At 36.0% G+C, this 21,337-nt stretch overlaps 1 protein-coding gene across 5 annotated transcripts in view; it reads left to right on the top strand.

The window, feature by feature from the left end:
* SLC13A1 (solute carrier family 13 member 1) overlaps positions 1 to 21,337 on the top strand; it is a 142,699-nt gene that overhangs the window by 25,322 nt on the left and 96,040 nt on the right. For 4 of the 5 annotated variants that reach the window (XM_019825748.2, XM_019825749.2, XM_045052690.1 and 1 more), the window contains exons 3-6: positions 7,621 to 7,757; positions 10,327 to 10,514; positions 11,130 to 11,187; positions 11,269 to 11,317. In XM_019825748.2, coding sequence (XP_019681307.2) covers positions 7,621 to 7,757; positions 10,327 to 10,514; positions 11,130 to 11,187; positions 11,269 to 11,317 — 432 coding nt within the window. The remainder of the gene's footprint in view (positions 1 to 7,620; positions 7,758 to 10,326; positions 10,515 to 11,129; positions 11,188 to 11,268; positions 11,318 to 21,337) is intronic. The other variant, XM_019825750.3, reaches the window with a different exon arrangement.

The following is a 21,337-nucleotide window of genomic DNA, read 5'->3' as shown; positions in this document are numbered from 1 at the left end:
AAATAAATACCATTTCCTCTTTCAGTCTCCCCCCCTCCAGTCTTTATGGTTTCTGCATCTCAACTCCCTTCCTTAACCCCACCACCTCCACCTGTGCCATCACCACCATCTTCACTCCTGTTCCCAGAACTACCTCCAGTTTGTCAGTGGTACTTATGAATTAGATAGTTAGTGAATGTAATGTCTATCACGTGGTAAGCACTCACTATATATTAGTTAATATTATCATTATTTGTACATTGACAAGAGTGAATACCTCACTAGAAACATTCTGACTGTTGCAAAGCTAAGTGAATCTATTTCATTTCAGCCTAAATTTGTTGCAAATTTTATGTGACTTTTTTTTTACCCTAAGCTTAGTAGGAACTTGAAACAAATCAAAGTCCTTAGGACTTTCAGTGTAGCAAACTGCTCTTCAGTCTTATGATCCTCTTTCCAGAACGGGCAACTGGAATTTTACTAGGAAATATCTGACCAAAGTTATGGGGAAAGGGCTAGAGATTTATTCAGAAGACCTGAGCTTAAAACCTGATATTCACCACTAATAACTTGTATGGTCCTGATCATGTCCCTTAGCAACTCTTTTTTTCTCATAATCCAGAGGTTGTTATAATAATCAAATCAAATAAAAATGTGAAACAGTGATAGATACTAGGCATCAATTATTCTTATGAGTTTTAATATCCACAGTTAAAGGTGTTAAATATCATACCAGCCCTTCTGAAGGATTTGGAATCTCAACTTTGCCATGGAGACTAATGTGTCTTTAATACCCTTGTCTAAGTTCAGAGCCTTACACATCCTTCTCTTTGGCCACAATAGTTTTAATCTTATGTTATGCATTTATTAAGTCAATGCTAAATATCTGTATCTTACTGAACACCTTATTGTACTAAATAATGTCAACAAATTTTGAATTTCTCTCATATCTATTGAATAAAATCTGAAATGCTAAATATTTAGTGTGCCGAATTAGATATTCCAAAACAAATATCATTATTATTATTATCGTCATGGAAAAAGTGTTTATATATAAATTTTATAGATATAAATATGAAGATACTCATATGTATATGCAGATGTTATATATTTAGGTCAGTCGTGCAATAAATATTTATGTGCTAGGACTCTGCCAGGATCTTGGGAATACATTAATGAGTAAATACAGACAAAAGTCCCTGTCTTCATAGGAGAAAAGAGACAATAAACAATATACCTTAATGCATAGGTAAATTACAGGGAGTTAGAAGGTAATTGGTGCTATGGAAAAAAGCAACAGGATAATAAAGATCTAGAGAGGGTTGCAGTTTTAAACAGGATCATCAGAGTAGACTCAATGAGGTGTCAATACCTGAACAAAGACTTACAGGAGATGAGGGAGTTAGTCATGTGGATATCTGGGGAACAGCCGTCACTGAAGGCCATACGGCCCCCACAAAGACCTCAAGGCAGGAATAGGTCCGAAGGATGATTAGAACAAAGTGAGTGAAGGAGAAAATGATAGAAGATGATGTCAGGGAGATAATGTGTAGAGGGACTAGACCATCTAGGGCCAAAGTAGGCCAACATAAGTCACATTTTAATGAAATGAGAATGAGACTCTCTAGAGAATTTTGAGTAGAGGAGTGGCATGATCAATTTGACTTTTATTTAAAAGGATAATTTAGACCTGCTATGCTGAGAAACAAGGCAGAAAGAAGGAAACAGGTAGCAGGTTATTGCAATAATGCAGTTGAGAGGCCATGGTTAATTCAGACAAGGGATAGTAATAGGGATATTGAATATATTGTTAATGTATTTTTAAGATAAAACCAACAAAATTTCCTGTATGATTTGATAGAGCATATGATAGAAAGAAAGAATTCAAGGATGCCTCAGAACTTTCTGACCTGGCAGCTGGAAAATTGGAGTTGCCATCAACTGAAATGGGGAAAACCATGGGCAGAGTAGGCTTGTTGCACAAGAGAGGCTGACACCAGGAATACAAAGTTGGACACTAAGTATGAAATAACTGTTTGATATACAAGTGAGGGTGTTAAATAGGCAGTTAAATACAAATGGGACCAGAGTTCATGAGAGAGAGCTGAGCTGGAGATACAGGTTTGAGAATTATCAGCATATACATGATACTGAAAGCTCTAAAAGTTGATGAGATCGTTTAGAGAATGAGTGAAGATAAAAAACAAACAAAGAACTGACTAATTGGAGAACTACAATATTAAGGGATTTATAAGAAGAAAAAGAATTTGCAAAGAAGAATGAGGATAGGCTATTGAGGTAGGAGGAAGACCAGGAGAGTGTGGGATCCTGGAAATGTTTTAAGGATGAGGCAGTGATCAAATGTGTCAAATCTAATAGGTCAATTAATGTGAAAACTGGAAATTGACCATTGGATTTAGCAACAAAGCATAAATAAATATTCTTAAACACAAAATATATATAATAATATAATATAATATAATATAATATAATATATAATATAATTAATATAATATAATTAATATAATCATATACTTTATAACTGAGCATTTTTCTAAAAAATATCATTTAATTCACAAACTTGATATGAAGTATTATTGAACTTTTATGGGTAAGTATACTGACTTGTAGGAAGCTTGTGAACTGGTAAATTTTATAGCTAAGAGAGAACCCACATGCTCTGATAGCAAAAGTGCATGTGTTTTGGTGAAATCCCACTTTGAGACAGAAATATGACTACCTTGATCTTAAAAACAGATTTCAAATTTCATTAGAATTTTATTTGACATGCTTATTTTGCCTCAAAAATAGTTATATTTACCAGTGTCATTTACAGACCAGTAGCATTTTCTCCTATTACCTCCTATACACATGGGCTATAAACAAACACATATACTCGTGACTAATGTGCTACAAATATACTGTGATGAAACCCAAAGAATGGGTAATACAATGAAAACCAAAGAACGTGAGACTTCCTCCTTAGGTTTATAACTGTTTGCATTTAGACAATTGGGCTGCAGGCCATTTTTTTGTTTACAGAGTCTATTAAGACTGGAAAACTATGAGTCTGAGGGCCAAATTCAGCCTGCTACCCAATTTTTAAATTAAAGTTTTACTGGAGGAGCACCTGGGTGGCTCAGTCGGTTGAGCCTTCGACTTCAGCTCAGGTCAGGATCTTGTGGTTCGTGAGTTCGGGCCCCACATCTGTGCTGACAGCTCAGAGCCTGGAGCCTGCCTCAGATTCTGTGTCTTCCTCTCTCTCTCTGCCCCTCCCCTGCTCACACTCTGTCAATCTCTCTCTCAAAAAATAAATAAACATTAAAAAAAATGTTTTTTAAGTTTTATTGGAAACACACAAAGCCATGGTTGTTCATTTACAGTCTCTGGCTACTTTTGTGCTACAGACAAGTTGAGTAGTTGCAGTACAAACAATGAGGCTCACAAATTCACATTTATTATCTGACCTTTTACAGACAAAGTCTGCCAACTGCTGACATAATCTAAAGAGAAATACAAGAGTATCTTATGGTCTTGGACTTCCTTCTGTGTTCAATAATTTACTAATAATGGCTCACTTCTATGTATTTCTTTAAATACATGGTAATTTTTTAAATAATTCTGCATTTATTTTTTCATAGAATTCTCAGACTGATGGAATAGTGTAAGTAGGGTTTATTTTCATGAGAAAAACTGCAAAAGAGATAAGAGCAGAGGAAAACTCAAATGTCTATTTATCTTCCAATAATCAATTTGAATATCAGGTACTGTAAGAAGAGTTTCCCAATTCTCCTAGAAAAAGGTGGTTATTTACTCTTTGAGCCTCAGCTATAGCTTGAAGAAATATTTTCCATGCACCTGTGATACTTTACTGCTGTCTTTGTTACCTTGTTTTTCTCACCTAGTAACCTGTAAGCTTCTTGAGTCTAGGGACTTATTAATTCAGTATCTATTGAGTGCCAATACGTGCCATGAATGTCCTAAATCCATAAATGCAATGATCAATAAGACACATCTCTGCCTTCAACATATAGCTAGTCTAATAAAGGGAATAATAAAGTAAAAAACAAAATTATCACCACGTGCATTAAGATGTGCTCTCACAAAAGGAAGTGGCATCCAACCACGTTTAGGGTAGTCAGGAAAGGCATCTTAGAATTGACATCTGATTTCATCCATGAAGGAAAATTATGGGTAACCAAAATAAGAGAATAGAGTCGTTCCAGGTTAAATGACAGCCGAGTGTTAAAGCATTTCTGTGATTGGAGAGTTTCACACATAAGGAGAAGTTGGCAGAGAGCACTGAAAGACTAAGCTGGAAAGGTGAAATGGGACTAAATGATGAAGAGTCTTACAAGACGTGTTGAGAAGGTTGGATTTTGGTCTTAAAACACATGGCGTCCACTGAAGGAGTATAGGAGGCACAATGATGTGATTAGATTTGTACTTTAGAAAAGTAATTGTGACAATGGTGAGGGGTGGATTAGAAAAAGACAGATCAAACGGTAACCATGTGAGAAGCAGTAAGGAGCTCAATTAAAGGTTTGAGTAGTAATAAGGTTTGAATAGAACAAAGTGGACAATTTAAAGTAGACGGGGGAACTGGAAATAATAGGACTTAGTGACTAAGACGCACTTATTGGAAATGAAAAAGGAATCAGAGCTGACCCTTAGGTTTCTAACTTGGACAACTAAGTAGATGGAAGTTTCATTTGCCACAAAAAGGCATATGCTGAGTTTTTAGATATTTATAGGAAATTCAAATGGAAATGTCCAGCTGGATACACCAGTCTGGAACACAGAAGACTTATCTGTTTGGGCACAAACACCTTAGTGTCATTAGCATTAATTCAACAAATATGTATTGAATGCCTACTATGTGCCAAACATGATTTTAGTCACATAGAATTAGAAATTGAATCTGTAAGATTCAATAATCAGGGGTACAAAACAAGAAGACTGGCGACAAACCTTATAGAGTACCAACATTTAAAAAAAGGTAGAGGAAAAGTAATTTTGAAAGTAGGCCAAGAAGAAAAATTCAGAGAGGCAGAGATAGACCCAGGAAGGGAAAAAAATGGTTTGTCAGGTTGTAAACACTAGTAAATTAATAAATTGAAAGAATACTTATACTGAATGTAAGGACTGAGAGAGTTAAGAGGTTAGAAGTTTGGGAAGAGAGGGTAGACAATTGGGATTTAGGAGCTCAGAGAGTGTAGTTTGTACGTGGATTCCCTTCCTCCCTCTCTCACTCATCCAGTATTATTTACTGAGCTCCTACTCTGTACCAGAACTGTACTAGGTGCCAAATATGCAATGACTAGCAAAACAGATTCCTGGTCCTCTTAGAATGTATAGTGTAATAACAAACTACATAATGTGATGTGCTATAAAGGAAACAAACAGGGCTCCACAATACAGAAAAATAGTAAAATCTGTTTAGAAAAGCTGGATATTTGAGAATTGAAGAGGTGTGAAGAGGGAAAAACATGTGAGACATTTATTCTTGCCTTCCCTGTTCATATAACAGTTTTGGTGCATAGTAAACTCTTGTCCAATGTTAGAGTAATTAATAAATGAAATAATAAGGAAATTGATATAATTATTTTCTATTATGCAATTACTACAAAACGCAAAGAGGTACATATAAACTTTGAAAACATAATAAACTAACTTTTCACAAAACATAAAGAAGAGATCCACTTGTCCACTTTTAATTCCAAGGCTAATTTTTATTTTGTTTTGAAACCAAGCCAGACTTGGTGGGTTATACTAAAAGTGCAGGTACAACTCAAAATATCAAAATAAGGGCGCCTGTGTGACTCAGTCCGTTGAGTGTCCAACTTCAGCTCAGGTCATGATCTCCTGGTTCGTGGGTTCGAGCCCCACATCGGGCTCTGTGCTGACAGCTCAAAGCCTGGACCCTGCTTTGGATTCTGTGTCTCCCTCTCTCTCTGCCCCACTAATGTTCTGTCTCTCTCTCTCTCTGTCTCCCTCTCTCTCTGTGTCAAGAATAAATAAACATTAAAAAAATTTTAATAGCAAAATCATCATGAAGACTGATTTTTCTATTCCTTTGTGGTTTCATATTAGAATAGTTATTTTCCAACTCTTCCATTCCTTCTAACAGATATTTTTAAGGGATATTTCTTCTTTCTTTTTAAATGTTTAGTTATTTATTTTGAGAGAGAGTGTGCAAGTGGAAGAGGGGCAGAGAGAGGGAGAGAGAGAAATCCCAAGCAAGCTCCACACTGTCTGCGCAGAGCCTGCTGTGGGGATTGATCTCACGTATGGTGAGATCATGACCTGAACTGAAATCAAGAGTCAGACACTTAACTGACTGAGCCACTCAGGTGCCTTAGGGATATTTCCTCTTATAATCGTCTCTTTTCTGCACAGCCTTGTGATTCAGTTTAACCAAGCGGGTCCTAAAGTCAGGTCTGTTGAATATCAGTCTCATGAGGTACAGCACCTAAGAATTTAAAAGTAAGTTTTCTGTGGTTAGATAAATTGAGAAATATGTTGTATATGGAACTCTTGGAGTGGCAATATATATTAAAGGTATACTTAATATAAATATATAATATAATGTTTATATTATTTATAAAATTTAATGTTTAAATATTATAAGTATAGTATTTAAAGATTTTGAGGAGATCTATGGGAAAGAAAATGCTAGCATTTCAAAACTCTCTGGTTTCTAAACTTATTTGACCACAACATCTTTGTGTTGTTGCTGCTGTTTCAGAAAAAGATTATGTATGTAACATACCTCAGAGCATTCTTTGGTAAATAGGTGGACCCAAAGTGTCTGTACACTCTACTAATCTCTCAATGGTGTTAGCTAAAAATGGTTTAAAATGTTGGCTCCTATTGAAGAGTATTTATTTTCTAGCAAATGATTTTGAAGGTAAAACCATTCAAAGTATTAAGAAGTGACACTGAAGTTATGGCATAATGGATAGTATCAACGACACTGGCAAGTTGGAGACTTAACTTGGACTTTCCCAAATCACAGTCATTGTCATTCTACCATAGCAGCATAACTCGATTAACCCCAGCTGAGGGGAGGAAAAATTAAGACATTGAAGGCAGTTTCCTGATGTTACACAGTTATTTAAAAACCCAGTATGGAGCATCTGTGTGGCTCAGTCAGCTAAGCATCCAACTCTTGATACTGGTTCAGGTCATGATCTTGTGGTCGTGAGATAGAGCCATGCCTGGAGCTCCTCATCGGGCTCCACGCTAAGTGTGGAGCCTGATTGGGATTCTCTCCCTCTCCCTCTCTCTACCCTTCCCCTACTCGTTCTCCCTCCCCCCTCAAAATAAATAAATAAACATTAAAAATAAAAAAATAAAAGTAAATAAAAACCCAGTATCTTGGGTTCCCTTTCTTTTTTTTTTTTTTTTTTGTATACATTCTTCCTTAACACTACTATTTCTGGGTAAGAATATAGAACTTACTTCAAATTTGTATTCTAATGCATCTACATTTTTCTTAACCAAATAGAAAGATTAAGTAGTTTGAAGGTCACAGCTAAGAGCAGCAAAGTTAAGAGAAAGCAAAATTGCTTTCTTGGGCAATCTCATTTTCCCCCCACCAACATAAATAAATGATCATGGGCTTAACTATAATTTCAGGTGGCATCTGCTTATTTCAAAGATTTTCATCTACTGCTAATTGGAGTCATCTGCTTAGCAACATCAATAGAAAAATGGAATTTACACAAAAGGATCGCTCTGAGAATGGTGATGACAGTGGGTGTGAACCCAGCGTGGTAAGTACCGCATTTACTGTTCCAGGTTTACATTCCAAACAGATCATTTTTATGCAGAGCAAATAACTAAATAAGTAATACGCGTCCAGGCAGTCATTCATATCACAGTATAATTCATGCCTTTTTTTCTCCTCTGCAAATATGAAAGGGATGTAAAGTGTACTTGAGTTGGAGGAGGAAACAACAACTTTCCCTTCACAGCAGGTCTAACTACAGGGAGATTGGAGTAAGTGCACACAACTCTCTCACCTTTCATGCACATTAAGAGGCAAAGCTGAGAGGAGCCTTGAACCTCAACAGACAAGATTGATAGGCTTCAGAGTAGATTTCAGTCCTATCTCATTATTTGGCTAATTACCCATTCAAGACTTGTTCAAGAGCATCCTTGATCATCAGGGAAGATGTTAAGAACCAAAGACAAAGACATTACTGACAAAATACAAATGTGTGCAGAAAAATTCCAAGGTGAACATTTTTCTTTTTAAATGAACTGTTGCAAAGTGAAACAATCAATTAAGAAGTTTCATCTACAGAATGTGAAATCGCTCAGTTGACTGATTTTCCCCCACTGAATGCTTTCCCCCATGGAAATGAATGCTTTTTTCCATTAAATTAATTGGCTATTGTAGTTTTAATTCTAGCGCTTGTTAAGAACATAGATGTGAGCTAAAAAATATATTTTCAGTGTCATAATCACTTGCATATGAGAAATTATATGTTTCTCTCTAAAGGCAATAACATATATACCAGTCCTTATAAAATTTAGTGTGTAGTAAGCAGAAAGTTCCCAGGAAAATTACCACCAAAAAGTTCTAAATTAGAAATTATAATAATACTGATTTTAAAATACACATTTAACATTTGCCTAAGCATTAAGCTTTAAAGCCTTAGGTGGTTCTTCCCTTCTCATTTTTCTTTGAAAATAAGAAAATTTTATTGAATTATGTTGCATAATTCATTCTAGAGTGTATCCATATCTGTGTTTACCATTTATGAGTAAAATAGTGTTGTTGAATACAGAAAATAACTCAGATGAGTCAAATTTTTTAAATGTTTGTTACTTACAATTTTTATAACATGTATGTATTAAGGTAATTTCACTCTTAAAATGAAATGGTGTTCCACAGCTCTTGGGACGCTACAGATACTGTCTCTTTTCCTTGATCACCTTCTCACTGACCACAGGGAATAGGGGAGTGAACCGCACAGTGAAGCAAGAGTCCTGTCCATTATATCATTAAGTGGCTTTGCAATTTAAGGCATTTTCACCACACTAAAGATTTATCTGATCACCATCTTCTTTTATAGGAATATTTCATGTCTTGTCAGAGCCTTAAGTTAAAGGTATTTCTAGTTTACTTTTATTAAGAATCATGTCTTATTTAAACAGATATCTGAAGAGTTCTATTTTGTTTTACATGTAAAAATTGTTCACCTGATCTGAAGTGGAAACTTACAGTGTGGAATTTTTCTTGTGGATCTACTTTTTTTTTTTTAATCTTTATTTATTTTTGAGAGAGAGACAGCATGTGAGCAGGGAAGGAGCAGAGACAGAGAAAGACACAGAATGCGAACAGGCTTCAGGCTCCGAGCTGTCAGCACAGAGCCCGACATGGGGCTCAAACTCATGAACTGTGAGATCATGACCTGAGCTGAAGTGGGATGCTCAACCCACTGGGCCACCCAGGCGCCCCACTTGTGGATCTACTTTTAAGGGGAGTCACAGAATTTTATAAATGGCTTTATATGGAAAGATGTGCTTCTGAATGATTTTCTGGGATCTCCTGCTCAAAGGAGATCATATTTTTCCCCCAGGTGTGACTTTGAAAGCTTATAGATACAGTTTCAAATCCTAGAAGTCTTAGGTGTGTTATTTTTAAGGGAGAAGAACTGCTCTAAATATAAGAGAAGACAAAATAATATATCCAGTTCTTGACCACAGGTAGGAATGTTAAATTCAAGAAAGCGTAAATAATAGAATCTATAGAAAATTCTGAAACCTCATTTTAGCTAGTAATTTTAACCATTTCTTTATCTACCATATGCTGAACCAAGTAGTCAGTAACAAAAAGCAGATTTAAAAATATTAATTTTTCTCCTTGCCCTTGTGCTTCCCTGGCACACAGACTAATAAACAGAGATGAGATCAAAAGGTAAGAGAAAGAATAAGGGATCCTAAACTCAAAAATTGATGACATTTCCTCTTACTAGTATTTGAAGGTAAGCGTCATCTGCAAAGGGCATTCAAATATTGGTATAATATTATAAGCTGTTATACCATCTACTGACTTGCAGTTCGGTTATACATTTAATCATTTTTTTCTGTTTCAAGAGAAGATTCTTATGGTTTCCAGGGAGACAAATCTCATAAAAACTCCACTCTTCTATGTGCCACTTTGGTTCCTGTCTGGCTATGGCCATCCTCAGGGGTCGTCATCCGAGGGGAACCTTAACTTAAGTGTATTTTGAAAAAAATTCCCAAGTCAAAAACAGCAACCTTGACAGTTAAATAATACAGAGCTAGTTAAGCTGAAGAGCACAGTTCATACTAAAAGCCCTCTCATTTCAGGCTGACATTGGGGTTCATGAGCAGTACCGCCTTTTTATCTATGTGGCTTAGCAACACCTCAACTGCTGCCATGGTGATGCCCATCGTGGAGGCTGTGGCACAGCAAATCATCAGTGCTGAAGCAGAGGTCGAGGCCACTCAGATGACTTATTTCAGTGGATCAACCAACCATGGACTGGAAATTGATGGTATCACATGTTGTTACAGCTGCAACGGGGTCTAATCATTTGGGCAATAGGCATAAACTCAAGAATCCTGGCTTATATTTTATTGACTGTCCATACATGCATGATGTGAATTTAGCCTTCCCCTTTCTGTATTTATACAAAGGAATGACATTACCCGAATATTTTACCTTCAGTTAATGGTCAAATCTACATTCTCTGGAAAAAAAGAGGAAGAATGCCCTTTCTATCCTCCAGCCAGTCTGATGGAAATCTTTCTCTGTCTTTCTCTCTCAGGAGACCCCAGGTCTACTTTCATACTGAATTGACATTCCTGCATAAAACTGGGAATCTGTCATTCCTACATTCTATTTGGAAAGAGCATTGCATTTGGCTGTGGTTATTTCTGGCTCTGATAAATTTCCCTGATAGAGTGAAAACTGTTGGGGCAATATTTGTATTTATAAAATACTTTATTAAGATGAATGTTATGTCAGTAGGTGAATTTATTTTCAGTTTCTAGTAATGCTTCCATCTTTAAACACACACACACACACACACACACACACACACACACACACACACCTGCACACACAGAAAACCCTTTAAAGTATTTTTCTTCTATTTAATGTTTTGCAGAAAGTGTTAATGAACATGAAACAAACGAGAGGAAAGAGAAGACAATACCGGTTCCAGGGTAAAGAATATTGACATTTTGATTAGGATTTTCGAAATTACATTTTAATAAAATTATAAACGGGGTCGATTTATTTTGCAGATACAGTAATGATGCAGGGAAAAATTCAAGCAATATGGAGCTGGAAAAGGTACATTAAATGTGATTCTTTCTAAATAATTATATGTGAAATTATATTAGATGTGCAGTTAGAGACGTATGCATTTTAAAATCTGCTACTTGCTTCCTTGTTTATAAATTACTTTGCTTGCCTAAGTCAAAATGGTTTGATAAGCCCTCATGGAGAGACTAAAATCAATATTCTGATAGAAAGTATTTTAGGCTTTGAAAATTAGCATCATTATTTTCTCCTTTTACTAAGTTTGTGGTGATAGGAGGTAGCATATGTAGTTCAAAGAAATATAATTCCAGTCTCAGAATATTGTTTCATTTTCTTATTAAAATCTTACTGGCTTGGTAGCCTGATTTTCATTAGGACTCTCCCCATTTCTTTCAGGTTATAAACTTAGAGCAACTATTCGTGTAATTGCAATCCAGTTATCTTTAGTATTCCCACTAAAAAATTCAATGCAGAATTTATGAATTGCTACTGTCAAACACAGATGGAGGAGTCGTAGTCATTCTAGCTATTCAAGGAAGGAAGGAGACTTTTGTAAATTATCCCACAGAATTCATTTCCCAGAATAAATCAATATAAAAATTCTATACCGAGTCGTATTGGGAGCAATAGATCTTGAGTCTACTGAAAAGTAATCCTGCATAGCAATAGTTTTATAGTAACCATGGCATTAGGAATAGGAGAGTGGGGCATATGTTCCTTCCTCAGGCTGTGATGCATTCACATGCAGCTCAGTAGGAAAAAGAAAACTCTCTTGTTATTTACAGAAATCTTTAAGGAAAGAGTGATTTCTGTGTAAAGCGGAGACAAATAACAAAGCTAAGTTTTAAGCCTTTAGCTACAGTGTACACTAAGGGTTTTAAAGATGAGAACTGAATATACATTTATGAAAACATTATCATTTTTAGTGATAGAGTAATTCTTGTAAAACATAGAAAATCAATAGCAGGCAAAGTATGTCACAGAAGAATACATTAAAAATGAGCTTTAAAAATTATGAAAACTGGCAATCCTAAACAGAAAAATATGCTCGCACTCAGTAACTTTCTCGTGGTCATCTTTAGAAACCCAGTTTTCTGGCATGATGCTGAAATTTAGTGTCAAGCCCCTTCGAATCGATTTGACATCCAACACAGTCCTAGGCATTATAGAAAGGTCCAACGATGAAAAGACCTGCTCCCCACTGTGTGCAGCTCAGAGTCTAGTGGGGAAGGTGGACGTAAAAAAGACATGTGACATAACTCCTACAACAGAAGCATGCACAGAGGGGCTAAGTGTTCAGAATTGGAGAGCAACCAGCTCAGTCAGGGCATGTTGCAGGAGTGGAGTGCAAGGGAACGAGATTTGAGTCAGGAAGGAGACAGCATGTTCAATCAGCAGAATGCAGACTCCATGCATGCAGGGACTGTGTCTCATTTGTTCACCATTTAATTCCATGACACGCTTCATTGCCTCATTTTCAGTAGATATTTATCTTCATCAATTAATGAATGAGTGAAAAGAGAAGAGGTATTCTAATTAGAGAATGCAGTGAATTCAAAGACCCAAATATGTGGAGAACTGGGCTTTTCTCAGGAAACCTCTCCACTGCAGGTTCTAGGGATGAGTTGTGGTAAGTGAAATGTGAAGATAGATCAAGCCATGTTCAGAATAGCTGTCTGTGGGACGCCTGGGTGACTAGTCTGGTTAAGCATCCGACTCTTGATTCCTGCTCAGGTCATGATCTCACAGTTTCGTGAGTTCGAGCCACACGTCAGGCTCTGCGCTGAACCTGCAGAGCCTGCTTGGGATTGTCTCTCTCTCTCTCTGTCTCTGCCCCTCCCTGCCCATGCTCTCTCTGCCTCTCTCAAAATAAATAAATAAACTTTTAAAAAAATATTTTAAAAAATAGCTGTTCTTGGGGCGTGTGGGTGGTCCCTTAAGCGTCAGACTTCGGCTCAGGTCATGATCTCATTGTGAGTTGGAGCCTCCGTGTTGGGATCTGTGCTGACAGCTCAGAGCCCAGATCTTGCTTCAGATTCTGTGTCTCCCTCTCTTTCTGAGCCTCCCCTGCTCATGCTCTGTCTCTGTCTCTCTCTCTCTCTCTCAAAATTAAATAAACATTAAAAAAATAATATTTAAAAATTTTTTTTAAATGCAGAAGAGTTTAGAGTTTATCTTAGGGGAAATGGGAATCTTTGAAACTGGAGAGCAGCATGGTAAATTCTGCCCATTGAGAAACTTACTATGGCAACAATTTGAAGAGTGGAGAGTGCAAACCAAACTGGACTTTTTTGATTAATCAGACTTTGAGGACAAGAGAGAGAAAAGCATAGAAGATGTCTCTGCTAGAGTAAACTAGGTAAATGTAGGCCTTGATGTCACCAATTGAGATGCAGACACAGGAGGAACAAGTGTTCAATGGAGAAAAGTAAAGATAATGTGGGTACATTTAGGGCAATAAAGACTGAGTTCTGAGTTTGGGAGAAGAGAGCAAGCAAGGCCTTTGAACAATGCTTCTGTGGTCTTTGTAGAACTCAACGTGTAAAATTCAACTTTATGCAAAAGAAAAATTAAAGGATAACTTTTTACTTTACAAAAGTATTCTTTGTTAGAGATAACACGAAAGTGTTATTTTATATACACACTCAAGATATGTTTTGATTTTTAACAATTACAGATAGATATATTGTATATTTTGTGTTCAATTTGTACTAAATTGCACCTGTTCTTTGCCAGGTTTAAACTAGTTACTTTAACATTAATTGATTATGTGGAAGAATCTGTATCTACTTCATCTAGTTATGAAAAGGAAAGAATATTTATATTTATAATGTTTTTTTCTTCTATTTTCTTCTTGAAGCAGGTAGGGCATTCTATTGAATTAAAATAGCTGTATGGTTTGGCTTTGAATTTGAACTATAAGTCATCAAAGATCCAAATATTACTCCTTTAAGGAAGGAATGGTTTAAAATAAATTTCAGAGAAGAGGGAAAAATGAAGGGCTTAGGTTTTTTTAAAATTTGCACTATTTTGCCATGTTCGTATTTTAAAAAAATATTTAATTTCTACTGAAAATTACTACAATTTTGTACATTTGAATCATTTGTTCAGTAAAAAATTAAGTATTTTCTTAAATTTAATTAAAATCTGTTTACTAGTATAATTAAATCAATCCAAGATGATCAATAACCTTACTTTATTTTAGAATTATATATTTACTTTATTTTTTAGAATTATGTTTCTCTTTAAAGGCAATAACACACACCAATCCATATAAAGTTTAGTGTGTAGTAAGCAGAAAGTTCCCAGTAAGTAGAAGAAAATTAAGAATTACCACCAAATAAGTTCTACATTAGTAATTATAATAATATTGATTAAAAATATACGTTTAACATTTGCCCTAGTATTATCTTCTTAATGAGGCCTACCCTGATCACCCATTTTCATTATGGCCAATACATCCCTCCTAATACCCTTGAACCTGCCCTACTTTTCCCAAAGCATGCATTACCTTCATACCAATGAAATTATTTATTTAATTATTTTCCATATGCTTATTTGTATTTCAAATATCTAGAACAGGTGACTGCCATAGAGTAAGCATGTAGTAAATATTTGCTGAGTGAAGGAATAAATTCAGTAATATTTTTCTCAATAATACTTAGATTAAAAGAACTCATTCTGTATAGAAACTATAACAAGAAAAAAGCAAACTGATAAAAGTTGAAAGATAAAACCATGAGTCAGAATAATTTCATTTTTTCCAGCTTAATTGAGATATAATTGACACATAAGTATACTTCACTCAGCCAACACATTGGGTAAATTTAAGGCGCACCTGTTGATTTGATATATTTATATATTGCAGAATGATTATCACCATTGCAATAGTTAATACCTCCATCACATTACATAATTACCATTTCTTTTTTGTGGTAAGAACATTTAAGATCTACTCTGTTAGCAACTTCCAATATATAGCAAGTATTATTAATTTTAACCATCATGCTGGACATTAGGTCCTGAGAAATTATTCATCTTATAACTGTAAGTTTGTACCCTTTGACCAAAATCTCATTTCCCCAACCCCAGCCCCCCAGGACCACACTCTACACTCTGTTTCTATGAATTAGACTTTTTTCAATTCCACATGTAAATGATAACATGCAATAATTGTCTTTGTCTGACTTATTTCACTTAGCATAATGTTATTATAATAACAGCCATTCTGTTGGGTATGAGGTCATAACTCACTGTGATTTTGATTTGCATTTCCCTGATGGTAGTGATATTGAGTATCTTCTCATCCACCTGTTGGACCACTTGTATGTCTTCTTTGAAAAAATGTCCATTCAGTTCCTCTCATTTTTAAATTGGATTATCTGGGATTTGTTGCTGTGGAGTTAATTTTTATGAGTAGTACAAGAAAGGGGTCCAATTTTATATGCCTGTGGTAATCCAGTTTTCCCAACACCATTTATTGAAGAGGCTGTCCTTTCCTCACTAAGTATCTTGGCTCCTTGTCAAATGCTGGCTCCTTGTATATATTAAGGTTTATTTCTGGGCTTTCAATTCTGTCCTGTTGGTGTGTGTGTCTCTTTTTATACCAACTCCAGACTGTTTTGATTACTATAGCTTAGTAATATAGTTTGAAACCAGCAAGTGTGATACTTTCAGTTTTGTTCTTTCTCAGGAAAGAGAAAATTGCTTTGGCTATTCATGGGGATTAATTTCATTTTTTGGTGGAAAGAATATAAGGGTTTGGAACTAAAACTTATCAACCCTAAAATTCTTGTTGAAAGAACTGCAAACTTCTGACATAGACAATAATAATGATAATTTTGCCATTGCTGCTGCTACTGCTAGTAATGATTACATGTTAGTTTTGAAGGTGATAGATATTCAGTAGCCCCTCTGATTCCAGGAACTGATTAAAGAATAGCCATATACCAATGCTGCATACCTAAAAGGGAGATGTTTTCCATGACTTGCCAAGTTCTCTTCTTATTATAGACCATGACCCAGACATTAGCAGAGCTCCCTACTTGTGCCCAAATAAAAGTGGTGGGTAAGTGATTAGCCTATAAATCCTGCATGACTCTAAAAGTAGTTACAATATTTTTTTTGAGGCAAAAAGGAACAAAAAACAATGGAATATCCTAAAGGGACACTGACAGTACATGGTCAAATTTATTTGTCAGGTTCCAGGGGAGCAACTGAGAAACCAATCATCATCACTCATATTATTTCTATCAGAAATGAGTTCCAGGTATCCGAAAACCAATTTTTACATACCAAAAGAAGAATCAAGTTGCTAGATTTTTCCCTTCTTCACAAGCACTAGTATTATTCAAAGAGATACCCACATTTTTATACTAGCTCAATTTCTAAACGTCCAGGCATCTTTGAATGAAAGGAATTGGAAAATCGGTTTGCTTTTAATGAAAGGTCTAAGATAATTGTTTTCCTTTCATTTTATATAATTCGTCATCCTCTACAGGGAAGAGTTCAAAGGGAAAATTTCCTTGAACAAATTAAATCTTGTTTTTTAATTAGGTGTTTAGTTTGGGGGTGAAAATCCTTATTATTGAAAACCAAATTCTAAAAGAAAACACTGTTTAATGTTCTCCAAGAATTCAAAGAACCATATTAACTGTAATAAGCATGGTTCGTAATATCATGGTCTAGGGGCATTAGTTCTGCCAAGTTGGTAGATAACAATTCTAGAATATCTGGTGTCCACATCAAATAGAAACAAAACTGTGTTCTCCTTGATTACTCTTCCATGCAAGCCTAGGTGTAACTGAGTGGCAAAGCCACTCATGAGAGCTCTTCAGTCCTCACCTGACACCTGACAATGTAGGTGTCTTCTTTGACTCATCCAGACAAATCCTGTAGTTTACAGAGAGATGATGATAGGGAAGGAGAGAAACCACCACATACCCTTTAGGAATAACAGCCCCATCAGAATGACAGGAGACAGCAAGTGTCTGCAAGGATGTGGAGAAAAGGGAACCCTTGTGCACCATTGGTGGGAATGTAAATTGGTTTGGTCACTGTAGAAAACAGTATATAAAGGTTCATCAAAAAATTAAAAAGGGAGTTACCATATGATCTAGAAATCCCACTTCTGGATATATAGCCAAAGGAAATGAAAATAAGATCTCAGAGAGATATCTGCACTCCTATGTTCATTGCAGCATTATTCACAATAGCCACAATATGGAAACAACCTAAGTGTCCACCAATGGATGAATGGATAAAGAAGTGGTATGTATATACAATGGAATATTATTCAGCCATGAGACAGAAGGAAATCCTGCCATTTGCAACAATATGGATGAAATTTGAGGACATTATGCTAAGTGAAATAAGGCAGACAGAAAAATACAAATACTGCATGGTATCATTTATATGTGGAATCTAAAAAACAAAGTAAAATTCATACAAACAGAGTAGAAAAGTGGTTGTCAAGGGCTGAGTGGTGGGGTGCAAACTTTTGGCTATAAGATGAGTTAGGTCCAAGGATGTAATGTAAAACATGGTGACTATGGTTAACACTATTGTATGATTGAGATTGGTTAGGGTAGTAGTGTTTGAATGTCTCAAAAAACAACAACAACAACAACAACAACAGAAAAATAGATGTGTGAGGTGGTGGAAATATTGATTGGCTGGGTTGGGGTTACTTTTCATAATGTATGTATGTGTCAGATTACCACAACTATACACTTTAACTATTTTATAATTTTGTCAATTATATCTCAATAAAGTTGAAAAAAAATGTGGGATTTTTTAAAGCTTATTTATTATGTGAGAGAGAGAGTATGAGCTGGTGGGGGTGGGGGTTGGGGCAGAGAGAGGAGAGAGAATCCCAAGAAGGCTGGGTACCGTCAGCACAAAGCCCAGCGTGGGCTTGGTCCCACGAAAAGACGGTCAACCAACTGAGTCACCCAGGTGCCCCAGTTGTGGGATAATATATGTGTACATCAAGTGACCTTGATGTACACACTAACAGTGAAAGGATTCCTCCCATCCAGTTGATTGGCATCTAGATATTTATCAAGTTTAGGCACTTCACATGTTTTTTTAAATTTTTTTTAAAGGTTCATTTATTTATTGTTGAGGTGGGGGCAGTGGCATAGAGAGAGGGAGACAGAGAAACCCAAGCAGGCTGTGCACTGTCAGCACAAAGCCCAACGCGAGGCTCAAGCTCATGAACTGTGAGATCATGACTTGAGCCAAAGTTGGACAGATAACTAACTGAACCACCCAGGCGCCCCTACTTTGTCTTTTTTTTTTCTTAAACATTTATTCATTTTTGTAGACAGAGAGAGATGGAGTGTGAGCGGGAGAGGGGCAGAGGGAGAGGGAGACACAGAATCTGAAGCAGGCTCCAGGCTCTGAGCTGTCAGCACGCAGCCCAATATGAGTCTCAAACTAACGAACTGTGAGATCATGACCTGAGCCAAGTCTAACGCCCAACCGACTGAGCCACCCAGGCACCCCTAGTTAGTCTTTTTTAATGTGGCAGTTCCTACGCCTCTGGGAATACAAATTGAGCTTTTAAAAGAAATCATAACTATCCTATTTACTAATCCATTTTATGACAACACATTTCATTCAAGAATTCGGATGCCTCACTGTCAGTGTTCTTATATCAGAACAAAAGATTAAATTTCTGGTATGTAATAGAGATCCAATATCTTCCACAAACAGTCTAGACTAGAGTGAAGGTAAATGCCTGCATACGGACAAGCAGGTAAAACCTAATTCATCTGAAATTATACCAAGTGTATTTTTTTTAAGTTTATTTATGTATTTTGAGAGACAGAGACAGCACAAGTGGGGGGAGGGGCAGAGAGAGGGAGAGAGAGAGAATCCCAAGCAGTCTCAACACTGCCAGTGCAGAGCCTAATGCGGGGCTCAAACCCACAAAGCCCTGAGATCATGACTGAGCCAAAACCAAGAGGGATGTTTAGCTGACTGAGCCACCCAGGTGCTACCAGGTGTATTTTCTGATAAAAGAAGGTAGTAGGTGGCAACAGTTAGTGAGGTAAATTCACTTATCTTAAAAAAAAAAAAGATAAAGGAATCACAGAAGCAATCTGTGAACATGACCTCACTCCATATTTCAATTTTTATTGCCGCCAAAGTCCTAGCTCCACTGATATCTAGACTTAGCTGTGTTTCCATAAAACACTTTGTTGTTAAAGGAATGATTGTTGATAATATCTTTTCTCCCATATGTCTTTCATTTTTGAATCACCAAAATGCAGTTCTTCACATTTGAAGTTATTGAAATATCATCTGGCAAATAACATAAGTTCAGCCATGTTGGAAGCATCTGTACTTTCCTCTAACTGTACAGTAAGCCTCCCACGCTATATAATTTATTCTAATACTGTAGTTTGTTTTTTTAAAATCCTCAGAAATGTTTTTCTATGCATCTTCCCATAGTATTTCCTAACAAAAAAGTGCATTTATTTTATTTTGTCCTCAAATCGTTTTTATGTATTTGATCACGAAATACTTTACACACACATGTATTTATAAAATGTAACAGAAAAAATTTAAAGAAAATGCATAAAATGGTATCTTTCACACCTCAGCTTAATTAATTTTGAGAAATCTCTGTGAGCCCTTCTCTGATTCCATCTCCTTTCCTCACACAATCACATCCTTCCCCTTATTGAGACAGCCACAGTCAAGAATGTTGTGTTAATCATTCTCTTGTTTTCTTTTCAGTATTTCTACTTCTTACTTCTTCATCACGACAAAGACCCAAAACAGCAATAGTTTTAACAAGATAGGAATAAGCTGAAATGGTGGCTCCACAGTCATGATGGCCCTGATTCTTTCTGTCCCAGTTGTGCCATCCTCTCAGCACTTGACTGCTACCTCATGGTGTAAGATTAGCTGCCTCATCTCCCTCTATCCATTCTCTACTCTAGCTAGCTGCAAAAAAAGAAAACAGGTGTATGTACTTAGAAATTGCTCTATTACTTTCCTGGCTTTAGGATTGTTTATATCTTCTATTTCTACCTGAGTTAGTTGCATTTTTCTAGGAATTTATGCATTCCATCTCAAATATACTGGCATATAGTTGTTTACAATATCCACTAAGACCTATTTAATTTCTTTTTTTTTAATTTCTTTTTAATGTTTGTTGTTTTTGAGAGAGAGAGAGACAGAGAGCAAGCAGGGGAGGGGCAGAGAGAGAGGAAGACACAGAATCAGAAGCAGGCTCTAGGCTCTGAGCTGTCAGCACAGAGCCCAATGCGGGGCTCGAACTCACAGACAGTGAGATCATGACCTGAGCTGTAGTCGGCCGCCCAACTGACTTAGCCACCCAGGCGCCCCAGACCTATTTAATTTCTAAAGTACTTTTAGTTACAGCTTTTGTCATTCCTAATATTTTTACTTATGCTTTTAAACTTGCTAAAATAATCTTTTAAAAGCCTATGTCTATTTTATTTGTCTTACAAGTCTTGTCAAAGCACTGACCTTTGGCTCTTTAATCGTATTTATGTATGTTCTAATTTATTTATTAGTTTCCTCTATTATTTTGTTCTGTCTGCTTAATTTTTGCATTCATTCTGTTCTTTTTAAAGTAGATATTTACATTATGAAATTCGAGCTATTATTTTCTTTCAAAGTAACAATTTAAGGAGATGAATTTTCTTCTATTAATTTATCTATACCATATATTTTTAAGTTCTTTGAGTTTTCTGATTTCTATTATGCTAGATTCTTTCATTCATGAGTTGCTTAGAAGTGTATTTTAAAATTTGAAATAAACGAGGCTTTTGTAACTACTTTTTAAAAATTTCTAACTTAATTTTACTGTAGTCTGACATCAGTTCTTCTAAACTTGTTGCGGCAGATTTGTGAACTAGCACATGGCCAATTGTGATAAATATTTCATTGCACTTTAAAAAATTGTATATTCTCAACTTACTGCGTGCAGTATTTTCCAAAAGTCTGTTAGATCAAGTTTGCTAGTTGTTTTTCAAATTTTCTGTGACCTAACCAATTTTTTGTCTATTT

The sequence above is a fragment of the Felis catus genome, chromosome A2 (genome assembly GCF_018350175.1).
Source record: "Felis catus isolate Fca126 chromosome A2, F.catus_Fca126_mat1.0, whole genome shotgun sequence".
In the NCBI taxonomy this organism is placed as follows: Eukaryota; Metazoa; Chordata; class Mammalia; order Carnivora; family Felidae; genus Felis; species Felis catus.
This window is presented reverse-complemented; position numbering and strand designations above follow the sequence as displayed.